We start from the raw sequence: 12785 nt of genomic DNA on the forward strand, positions 1-12785 counted from the left end.
AAATGAGGAAAAGGCCAAAAATTGGGGTAGTAGCAGAAACAGAAAGAGCAATAAGGAGGTTATCAGAGTAGTCCAATGGCAATGACGGTGAGGAAGAGTGGAGACAGAGAAAACAGATTTAGGTTGTTTTTGGAAGTAGAGTTGACAGGATATGCGGAAGCATGAAATATGGGTTTGAAAGAAAGACAGAATGAGATTAAAGATAATTATTAAAGACAAAATTCAGTACTTCCTACCTCAGCATACAAGGTCTTCAGAATGATTCCAGTTTAATTCTTCTAATTTCAACTATCATGAACCCAATTCACTTAGCTTACCTTCCAGTCCTACTAAAATTCTCACCATTCACCTAGCACCCCATGCTCTTTCAGTATGTTCCCTCTTTCTGAAATGCTCCAATTCCTCATTAAATCCCACATCATCTTTCAAGACTCAGCTGAAATGTCACCTCTGTGAAGCTTTCCACAAATCTCACAGGCATAATTAGTCACTCCTTTAATCTGGCTTCCCACTATTCTTATCTAATAGTAGCAGCAGTATTAGTACCTGTTGAGCATCTCAAATCAGAAAATCCAAAATCTGAAATGCTTCAAAATCTAAAACTTTTTGAGTGCCAACATGATGCTCAAAAGAAATGCTCCTTGGAGCATTTCAGATTTCCAGATTAGAGACACTCAGCTAGTATGTATACCGCATATATTACAAATATATGTATACATAGCAAATATTACTATATATATTGCAAACATATATATAAATTTATATATAATATACATCTGACATATATCTCCAATATATATGATATACATCTGATATATATCTCCGAGATATATACATATATATCTCCGAGATATATATATACATATATATATATACATATATATCTCCGAGATATATATATACATATATATATACATACATATATATCTCCAAGATATATATACATATATATATACACATATATACATATATATCTCCGAGATATATATATACGTGTATATATATATGCACATATACATATATATCTCAGAGATATATATATATGTACCTGAAATCCGAAACACTTCTGGTCCCAAGCATTTCAGATAAGGGCTATTCATTCACCTGTAGCAGCAGAAGCAGCATTTGTTAAGAGCAGTACATGCTCTTATATATCTCTCTGATATATGATACATCATATATATCATATTTGTATATATTTACCATATATCATATATATTTATCATATATATCTGATATATATGATAGATACAGACATCTGATATATATATCTTATATATCAGAGATATATATCATATATATCAGATATATGATGTGTGTATATATACATCTGAATCCCAGATCTATATGTGTATATATGTGTGTATATATACGTATATATGTGTATATATGTATATATGTGTGTGTATATATGTATATATGTGTATATATATGTATGTGTGTATATATGTATATATGTGTGTATATACACACACACACACACACACACACACACATATATATATATGAAATCCAAAACACTTCTGGTCTCAAGCATTTCAGATAAGGGCTATTCACCTGTAGTGGCAGAAGCAGCATTGTTAAGAGCAGTAGATGCTAACATTACTGAGGGCTTACTATGAAGCATTGTTATAAATCCATTACATAGATTAGCTGATTTAATCCCATCAACAATCTTAGATATTAAATATTATTATGCCCTTTTTTCTTTTGCCAACATTAGTACCAATATTATGTCATTTTTATAAAGGAACTAAGGTACAGAACAATTAAATAACTTGCCAAAGGTTACACACCTAGTAAGTGGAGAAACCAAGATCTGAACGTAGGCATTCTGGCTTAAAAGCTCACATACAACTTCCCAATAAAGCCAAAGAATAGGAAGTTGGTGGGAATGTGAAACAGTATAGCCACTATGCAAAACAGTATGGCACTTCCTAAAAAATTTAGTGGAACTACTATATGGTCCAGCAATCTCACTTTAATTTATCCAAAAAACAGAAATCAGGATCTTGAAAAAACATTTGCACAGCCATGTTCATAGCAGCATTATTCACAATAGCCAAGAAGTGGAAGCAGCTCAAATATCTATCAGCAGATGAAGAGACAAACAAAATGTGGCATATACACACAGTGGGATATTATCCAGGCCTAGAAAGGAAGGAAATCCTGCAGTATGCAACAAAATGGATAAGCCTTGAGGACACTGTGCTAAGTGAAATAAGCCAGTCACAAAAAAGACAAATACAGTGCTGCATAAGTACACTTATATGAATAAGGCATCCAGAGTAGTCAAAATCATAGACACAAAGAGGAGTAGTGGTTGCTAGTGGCTGGAAGAGCAGTAGAAAAATAGGGAATTATTGTTGAATGGGTAGTTTCAGTTCTGCAAGATCAAAAGAGCTCTGGAGATCTGTTGCACAACAATGTGAACGTACTGAATGCTACTGAATTCTATGCTTAAAAATGGTTATGATGGTAAACTACATGTTTAAACGACAATTTTTAAAAAATTATTTTTAGAAAAGCAAATAAAGGCATGTCCACAGAACACAGATATATGGTACAATTTTACATATAAAGCAGACATGACAGATAGAGCTGGAGAAGTAGACTTAACCTGATGAAGAGTCTTAAATGATAAAATGAATTTTAAATGATAAAATATTTAATCCTGGCCCAGAGCAGGAAAACATTACATAAATGTTCCTTTTCTTCAGACTTTCTCCTCTATGGGTAGAGAGATACTAAGGTTTTCAAGGAGTGAAGTCGCCATATATGAAAATCTACACCCTCCTGCTTTTCTTCTCAACCTCTGATTGTTTCCTTTCAATCTCCTTTGATGGCTTTTCTCCTTTTACCCATGCCTTAAAAGTTGCTCTTGCCCAGATTTCTATACTTGCCTGTTTCGTGTTTCACTATATGCATTTTCAGGATGATTCTATTCACTTCTTTGGTTTTAACGGCCATTTATTCACAAATAATGCCCAAATCTCTTATCTCCAGCTCTAGATCTTCCACTCAGGCTCCTTATACACATACCCAGATACACAAACACACACACATCCCTAGGTGAATGGATCTCTTCACCAAGGTATGTCACTGGTACCTCAAACTCAACATCTTCAATTCTGAACACATTATCTTCCCTTCCCCAGTTCTATCCCTAAGTCTGAACATTCTCTTGAATTCCTCACGTAAGTAAATGAAATTGTCACCACCATCCACCAAATGGCTCAAACCAGAATCTTGGGTGTCATCTGTAATTCCTTCCATTCCCTCACCTACTTTATCTGATCCACCACCAAAAATTCTTGCTATAACCTCAAATCCTTCTACCTTTTATTCATTCTGATTGCCAATAGCGTATTCAGTTCATCATCCGTAAACTAGACCATTGCAAACAGCCACCTAGCAAGTCTGCCTACCTTTCTCCAACCAACTCTCTACTGTGGAGTACTAAAACACACATCTGATCATTTAATTCCCCTGCTTAAGAGCATTTAATAGCTCTTTAATGTCTGTAAGATAAAGTAATTCTTTGACCTGAGCCCTACCTTTGTACCCTCAACTTTCCACCCCAACCTGTACTTAATTGTATATTCTCTGCGCCTGTCATACTGAACTACGTGTAGTTTCCCAAACTTGTCATTCTCTTTCATCTCTCAAGTCTTTGTACATGTTGCTCCATCTGTCCAAGACGTTATTCCCAGCTCCAACCCCTACTAGTACATCTCATCCGACGAAATCCTACCTGTCCTTAGAACCTTAGATAAGTTACCTATTCCTATGGGAAGCCCTCTTACTGAGTTAGTTGTCCCCCTGTAGCACCTTATATATACCTCCATCAAATAGCATAGCATGTGTGTCTATTTCTTTACTTCCCTTACTAGATTGTGAGTCAGTGTATTTTTATTTATCTTTGCATTCTTAACATCTAGCACAATTCCTTGCACAAAGATTCTCAATAAAAATGAATGGTGATAGTGTAAAAACTTGATGACACTAAAAGTCAAGGTTACTGACTGCATACTTTAATTTTTAGCCACAGATTACATCTCTAACAACAGCTATTTATCCAAAATGTGTGTGACATAAAGATTATACATCATCAAACTAACCATTGACAAAAAAAATCATACACATAAATATGTATTAGTACTTATCTATCCATCAAATATCTAATATATACCAGCAACTGTGCTAGGTGCTGGAGATACAAAGATGAATAAGACCTATGATGTAAGAGCTTAAAGGGTAGTGGGGAAGACAGGGAAGTGAATGATTAAGAGTATGATAAATGCCATGGCACTCTTATACAGTGTTATAAAAACCTGGGCATAGTTGTGACACATAGCCAGTGGGGTTTAAGGAAGTGGGACTTCCCTGAGGAGGTATGTAAGCTAAACACTGAAAGACAAATAGAGGTTAGCCAGGCTGAGGGGTAGAGACAGGCAATCCAGGCTGAGGGGATACCTTATGCAAATCCCAGACAAAAAGTGGGAAGATGAAGTAAAGACTACAATATGTTCAGCTACTGCAAATTTCAGCATTGCTGGTGTCTACGCCTAAAGATGGAAGTGGCAAGAGATGAGGCTGAAGGTGTAAGCAAGGCCACATCATAGATGGCACTGTATGACATACAGAAAATTTGGACTTTCTCCTAAAAGCCAGTGATATCTACACTGACCCAGACCCACTCATTTCAACCACAGCAGCTCTGTTTTCATCTTTTTAAGTTGTTTCAGTTCCCTCGTTAAGTCTTTTTTTAAACTTGGAAAATCACTAACATAGGCAGCAGAGACACACTGAAGGATTTCATGCAGCAGAGTGATGTGACTGGCGGCAGTGTGATAAATAAACTAGAGAGCTGGAGATAAAGTCAGGAGGTTATGAGCTCACTCAGCTGAGAAATGACAAAGGTTTGAACTAGGGAAATGACAGTGGCATAAAGAAAAAGAGATATGGAGAGCTATTAAAGTTAGGGGATATAAGTGAAATTATGTTTTCAAAGTATGTATCATAGTACCTAGAAGAGATCAATAAATGTGTTCTATTACTATCAAAATCATCTGAATAAATCTGGAGGATAAAGCAAGAAAATCAACAGAAGTTTCCAAGTTTCGTTAAGGTGAGCAACTGGGTAGACGATGTTATTCCAAAAGACTGGGAGCAGGATGCTGTTTTTTGGGTTCTGTACATTTTGAGGTGAGAATGGGGAGGATGAATTCATGGCTTAATATTAGCCATGTTAAGGTGTCTGTGGAACATCTAGATGAAGATATCAGATGATAGGCTATATGAAACTGGGGCTCAGAACAGATTCAGATCAGGAGATATCAACAGTATGCAGACAACCATTACCCTCAGATAATGGTGCCAAAGAAGCCCCCAAATCTAAGCTTAAGATGTGGGAGAATCAATATCTAGATGTATCTAAACTTTCAAAAGTCACCAAGTCTGAGGATGTACAAAAGAAGAAAAGTTTTGTCACTTTGAAATGCCATTTTTATTATACTATAATGTCTTAAGACAACCATATTATCAAGCTTTTCTAATTGATTCACTGCTTGTCAAAATAAGATCTAGGCTCTTATATTTTTAATCAAACTTTATTTTTGGAATATGAGTAAACCCAATTTGATTTGTAAAATAGTCTTCGTTCTGGGAAGACCTCATGTTCTGGAATAAGAAAACACAAAATAGGCCAGGTACGATAGCTCATGCCTGTAATCCCAGCATTTTGGGAGGATCCTTGGAGGCCAAGAGTTCAAGACCAGCCTGGGTAGCATAGCGAGATTCCATCTCTACAGAAAATGTTCAAAGTTAGCTGGGTGCAATGGCATGCACCTGTAGTCCTAGTTACCCAGGAGGCTGAGGCAGTAGGATAACTTGAGCCCAGGAGTTTGAGGTTACAGTGAGCTATTACCATGCCACCATACTATAGCGTAGGCAACAGAGTGAGATCCTGTGTCAAAAAAAAAAAAAAGAAAGAAAGAAAAAGAGAAAGAAGAAAAAACACATACTACACACAAAGTAAATTTGAAACTAAAATTATACATATGCTAGGAAGGTAAATTTAGAAAAATTACTTAATGTCTCCATGTCCCACATTCCATTTGTCAAACTGGGATACCACCACCTACCTTACTTGGCTGTGATGAGAATTAAGTTACATAACATGTGTAAAGAAACTAATATGTTGACTAGCACGTAGTGCAAGCTCAACAAATAATAACTTTTACTATCATTCTACCTTTAAGAAATGAGAAGCAAGTATTTTATTTTTAATTTTAGGTTAAATAAGGTCATGAAAATATATCTGAATTAATATTTTAAAGCATACTGTCTCAGTGCCTGGGCTTTCAAGGTAGCAGATTTTTTTTTTTTTTTTTTTGAGACAGTCTTTCTCTGTCGCCCAGGTTGTAGTGCAGCAGCGCGATCTCGGCTCACTGCACCCTCCACCTCCAGACCAAGTTCAAGCAATTCTCCTGCCTCAGCCTCCCAAGAAGCTGGGATTACAAGCATGCACCACCACGCCCAGCTAAGTTTTGTATTTTTAGTAGAGATGGAGTTTCACCATGTTGGCCAGGCTGGTCTCAAACTCCTGACTTCCTGACTGACCTCAAGTGATCCACCCACCTCAGCCTCCCAAAGTGCCGGGTTGCAGGCATGAGCCACCACACCTGGCCCAAGGTAGCAGATTTTCTGACATGTAAATCCATGATATGTCAAAAAGACTGAATTGAGAGATTAACACAAGCAGTCGTGCATACAATAGTGAAATAGTAAAAGCGAATTACAAAGGCAGGGCGTGTATGAAAACTGAATCCAATTTAGAAATTCCATCCAGTTGCTCGCAAATCTTAGCTATTGTAACAGAATATCCTTTCAAAATGAATTTAGAACAGGTTAAAAGAAGATTAACTCATGCCACTTTTTGGATTCCTACATATTTACAATGAGATAACATATGGGAAGACACTATAAGCTATGACAAATCTAATTTTTTTATATTGTAGCATTCTGAAAAACATTGTAGTTAATATCTAACAGAAAATAAAAAGCGTGTTTCTTCTTTCTATTCCTATTCAATGAAGAATTAAAGTGCCAAGATATAATAGTAAAAAGCACTTAATAGAAAGGTGGGAGATTAGGGGTTTGTTTTGGGCAGATATAGAAATGGAGAGATTTAACCTATGCTTTATCTTAAACTTGAGTTTTCCATCAACCTCCTGTTTATCATCACATTTAAGAAAAAAAGGGAAAAACATAATTGTAGATATTTTTCCTAGTTAAGACTTCCTAAGTTTAAATTTTGATGAAGTTTAAGAAAATAATACTCAAAATCTATTGGCTGACTTTTACAACCATCGAATATGAAGCCTAAAATACAATAGCGTATATAGGTTGTATATACCCACACACATATGTAGGAAAAGGGGCAGGCATGAGGTTTCCAAGCCTCTTGGAGAATTACTTGTTATTTTAAACAAAATCACTCATGAGAAAAATAAAATGATGCATTTGGTTTATTCTCAAAGGAAAGATCACTATTTCACAGAATAGTAAAACTTGTATGCTATATATTTCACATATTAGTGGTTAAAATTAAACAATTCCAATCTTTTTTCTAACTTAAGTTTATGTATGATATACACATACATGTACATATGTACAGACATATATGTGTTTATGTAAATTTTAGTCTTGTATAGACATGTTTAGGAAGTATTAAATGCTATCGTTGATAAACTTACGAATCAACATGCAGAACTCTCCGGCCACTTCTTGAACATGCAGCTGCAACGATGGATTCAGGCAAACCTACAAAAACACATACCTGTTATCATTTAGAATGTAGAAATATATATATTTTACATAAAATGTTCAATTCATGCCATTGCTGTATAGAATAGTTTAACCAAAGAGACCCATCCTTGCTTGTATTCAGAATTATAAAGTTTATATTAATTATACTGTAAGATGTTTCTTAAACATATACCACTCATACTGAAAATTTTATTATGTGGAAGACTTTTTTTTTTTTGAGACGGAGTCTCACTCTGTCACCAGGCTGGAGTGCAGTGGCGCGATCTCAGCTCACTGCAACCTCCAACTCCCTGGTTCAAGTGATTCTCCTGCCTCAGCCTCCCGAGTAGCTGGGATTACAGGCATGCGCCGCACACCCAGCTAATTTTTGTATTTTTAGTAGAAACAGAGTTTCACCATGTTGGCCAGGATGGTCTCAATCTCCTGACCTTGTGATCCCCCCACCTCGGCCTCCCAAAGTGCTGGGATTACAGGCATGAGCCACCGCGCCCGGCCAGAGATATTTTTTAAAAAGCAGTTCTGCTTAATTTGGCAAGAAAAAATAATTTTTAAAAGTACTTACAATCTTTTTGTATGTAAATTACCATCAATGAGCAACTGTAACTACTATATATTGTTCAGTTAAAAACCATGTTCACACACTAGCTCATCTGAGTCTCCCAATTGCACTGAGAGATAACCATATGCATATGCATTTTAGAGAAGAAAAAGAACCAGGACATGAATATCTTAACTTTCTGCCCAATGCTTAAAACAAAAAAAAAAAAGTTCTAGAGTTGAAATTTAAGCCCAGATATAACTCTGAAGCCACAATGCCTCTGAGAGGGAATGGCACACATTTTTTAGCTTAAGAAATATGTCAGCTAGTTTAGAAAGGGGCCGCTTACAAGATACATTATTTTGCTTTTGACCAAGATAGCAGTATAAAAACAAAACATTACTGCTTTGGAATCAAACTTAATCATACCATAAAGCTGATTATCATAAAAAGACATATATATATTACTTCTACCAGCACCAACAAAAAATTAAAAATTGCCAAAGATAATGTTTTATGATTTTAAAAAATCAAGTTTTCTATTTGATAGTTAATACCCTGTAAGTTCCAGACTCTTCAATAATTTTTGTCATATGATCTACCATGTTGATAGAAGCTAGTATTTTTTGTATTAGTTATAAAAATAAAGCATGCTTTAAAAGTTTAGTGCAATTCTATAGTGCTACTACGAACTCCTTCACCATGATGAAACATCCTGATCCTCTCATGTTTTTACTTAGAGGAAAAAAAACAGCACCAGTCTTTTGGCAAGGGTTTAAACTACACACTAAGCATCAAGGATTTCAGGAAAGGGGAAAGTCATCTTCTGTATATAAAAAGCAATATGCATATGGAAACAATTGATATAGTCAATCTCTAGCTAAAATCCTATTAAACACAAGCTCCAGCCTGCCTTCACAGAGGAACTAGTTTTCCAGTGTTGAACATTTTGTGGGCATATAATGCTCGGTTCAAAACAAAAGAAGTTCTAACAAATGTACTGAAAATAATCATTAAATATCAACCATTGAAAACAAGCCATCATAAAGTTCCAAGCTTAACTTCAGATATAATTCAAGTAAAAGTTCCAAGCTTAACTTCAGATATAATTCAAGTAAACAAAATAAGAATTTCTGGAGTAGAGGGAAATAGGAGAAAGTTTTAAATAGCTAAATGCAGTTTTTAAGTTAAAACCTTTATTGAAATCTTAAGACCATCTGAACTTTTTGCTACACTTAAAGAAATAACGTTCCTTTTACTGAAATGTAGTCATTATGGTACTTTAAAAGCTGATAAGCAGCTTAGTTAAAAGGATAATGGCAAAGAAATACTCAGGAGGCAGAATGAGTATGTTAAAGATTAATGCTCTTATGTGTAATAATCACAGCATTAATAACAATACCACCAAATATCAGTATAGGATTTTATCCTTCAAACTGTATTTTCACATACATCATCTTATTTATTCCTCATTATAATCCTAGGAGGCAGGAAGTATTATCTATGTGAGGAAATAGGTTAAGAAAGGTTAAATAACTTGCCAAATACCAAGTAATTTGGTAATTCCATATCCCCAATTCAAATTACCATGATAATTCACTATCTCCAACTTGGATGCAAGTTTGAAAATGAAGATTTAAGGACAATATAGCAACAAAATGAAACAGGCATGGTCTCAATCAGACAGACTTAGACTTGAATCTTAGTTTTGCTACTCACCTAGCTGCACAACCTCAGATAAGTCACTTGACTTCTCTGAGCCTTTGTTTCTTCATCTATCAGTGAGAAGATCATGATCTACCTCATAGAATTCAGTTCTGTTGTTAGCAAGGGTACTTGCCCTATGAACACTATCTACTCTTATTATCCTTCAGAATGATATTTTAGAAGCATTGTATTTCCATCTAACACTACCCCAAACATATACCTATTTTCACCAGATGCCAACTCCAATGGTGAACAATAATAAAATTACTCGCCTCCATTTGGCCCAAAAATAACTGTTACTTAGGGTAGGCAGTTACACACGTGGTTATTTCCATGGCTGTGATCAACAATGTCAGAAGTCAAATCTCTGCTATTAAAGCAAAGCCAAGAATGGATTTCAATACTGAACATGATTTGAGTCCAAATTACATAAAGCCAAAATGACTATCATTTGTGTTTTTCCTTAATACTTCCATCCAAACATTCCCATAAGTTTGTGAAATTCATAAGCTATTCTAATGTTAAATGGTAAGGGCCTATTATCTGCATGCTTAGAATGACTAAAATAGCAAACTAATAATACAGTTAACAATGTCTTCTTGGCCAAGATTTTATATTTCTTCCCACCCATTCAATAAACAGAATTTCCAGGATACAGGAGGCACGTAGTAGGTTCTCTATAGATATTTGCTGAAGAAAAGAAAAAGAGAAAAAGAAAATCGGGAAAGAGGAGAGGAAGGGAGAGAGAGAACAAACTGTGCTAGGTAGTGAGAGGTTGCCACAGGTTTTTTGCAAGATAATCCCTAGCCTGTTAGAGCTCAGAGTCTATGTAACAAGAATTTAAAGAGATTAAAATAATAAGTGTATTTAAAACTGTCATAGAAACACAATGGAAAGAAACACTCCCTCTGTAGAGGGAGTCATGGAAAGCTCCAAAGAACAGGAGAAATTAGCTGGGTCTTTCAGGGTCTCTAACAACCCTAACTGAGGAGTGCAGAAGATGGAAAAAGGAAAGTGGAAAGGAGCATTCCTGGCAAAGTTAAAGGAAGGGAGAACCAAAAAGTGATGCTTTAAAAAAAGTGTTTGGACTGGCCTACTTCATTAGCATAAAGTTTTCAAGGGTTATCCATGTTGCAGCATGGATCAGTACTTCATTACTTTTTTTTATAACCAAGTAATATTCCCTTATATGGATATACCACATTTCTCTGTCCATTCTTCTGTCGATGGACATTTAGGTTGTTTTCACATGTTACCCATTGTGAACATGCTGCAACAAACATAAAGCCAGTCACAGAAGGACAAATGCTGCATGATTCCACCTGTATGAGGTATTTAAAAATAGGCAAATTTACAGAATCAAAAAGTGGAATGGTGGTTGCCATGGATTTGCGGGAGAGGGAAATGGGGAGTTGCTAATCAACTAGCATGAAGTATCAGTTATGAAAGAAGAATAATTTCTAAAGAACTGCTCTACAACATTGTACCTATAGTTAACAACACTGTATTGTACTCTTAAAAATTTGTTAAGAGCAGAGATCTCATGTCAAGTCTTCTTACCAACGTAAAACAAAATTTAAAAAAATTTCCAAGAGGTTGAAGCCAAATTATAGTATCTGAACTTGAACCTCTGAGGAATAGGGAGTCTTGAAAGGACTTTAGCCAGATCATGGTCAAATCAGGATTTCAAAAAATAAAAATAAAAACTGTAGTCAAAGCAAGGAGGATAAACTTGTATAAAACTGGAGCTTTATGCTTCATGATTTTTAAAAATTATTTAGGGCTGGGCACGGTGGCTCACATCTGTAATCCCAGCACTTTGGGAGGCCGAGGTGGGCAGATCACCTGAGGAAGGGAGTTTGAGACCAGCCTGACCAACATGGAGAAACCCCATCTCTACTAAAAATGCAAAATTAGCCAGGCTTGGTGGCGCGTGCCCATAATCCCAGCTACTCGGAAGGCTGAGGCAGGAGAATCGCTTGAACCCAGAAGGGAAAGGTTGCAGTGAGCCGAGATCGCACCATTGCACTCCAGCCTGGGCAACAAGAGAAAAACTCCGTCTCAAAAAAAAAAAAAAAAAATTTATTTAGGAAAAGTTAACATACTTAAAACTTTTTGGTCTTATTGCTAATTTGGTAAAATAATAAAATGACTGCTTGTTTTGTTTAAATTAATATTTCTAAGTGCATACTTAAAAGTTTTTGGTCTTATTGCTAATTTAGTAAAATAATGACTGTTTTGTTTAAATTAATATTTCTAAGCTCAATTTTAATAGCACTTAAACTCTAGATTAATTTCAAAATAACACCTGTTCAACGCTAAAAAAAGTGAACAACTACTCAAGTTCACACAATATATTTGTGAGGCATTCAGATGAAACATGTATGTGCTGATTTTGAACTATACAGTCTCTCCCATGAGGAAAAGCCAGACATGAGTTAGAAACAGATAACCTAGATGAGGGTCAAATCATACAGCATTCCACTGGAACCACTCTGTAAAATGTGTGAGCACAAATATACAAGTACAATGTTTTCAACTGTAAGATGGGGTTAATAATACATCTCATATGGGTGCAGGGAGGAACAGGTACAAAATGACATCAAACACTATACACAGTGGCTCTTGGCATGTCACTGACATTCAATAAATGTTGCTTCTCTTCCCTCCTCTTCCTTCCCCTTCAATAAGATTAGTTATTTGAAGG

General features: G+C 35.6%; 1 protein-coding gene across 4 annotated transcripts in view; it reads right to left on the reverse strand.

The window, feature by feature from the left end:
• The window catches only part of CHM (CHM Rab escort protein), a 192274-nt gene that overhangs the window by 162807 nt on the left and 16682 nt on the right, over positions 1-12785 (reverse strand). For all 4 annotated transcript variants that reach the window (XM_003269017.3, XM_030806933.1, XM_030806936.1 and 1 more), the window contains exon 2: positions 7761-7827. In XM_003269017.3, the coding sequence (XP_003269065.2) occupies positions 7761-7827 (67 nt within the window). The remainder of the gene's footprint in view (positions 1-7760; positions 7828-12785) is intronic.

Source organism: Nomascus leucogenys, chromosome X (assembly GCF_006542625.1).
Source record: "Nomascus leucogenys isolate Asia chromosome X, Asia_NLE_v1, whole genome shotgun sequence".
Classification (NCBI taxonomy): domain Eukaryota; kingdom Metazoa; phylum Chordata; class Mammalia; order Primates; family Hylobatidae; genus Nomascus; species Nomascus leucogenys.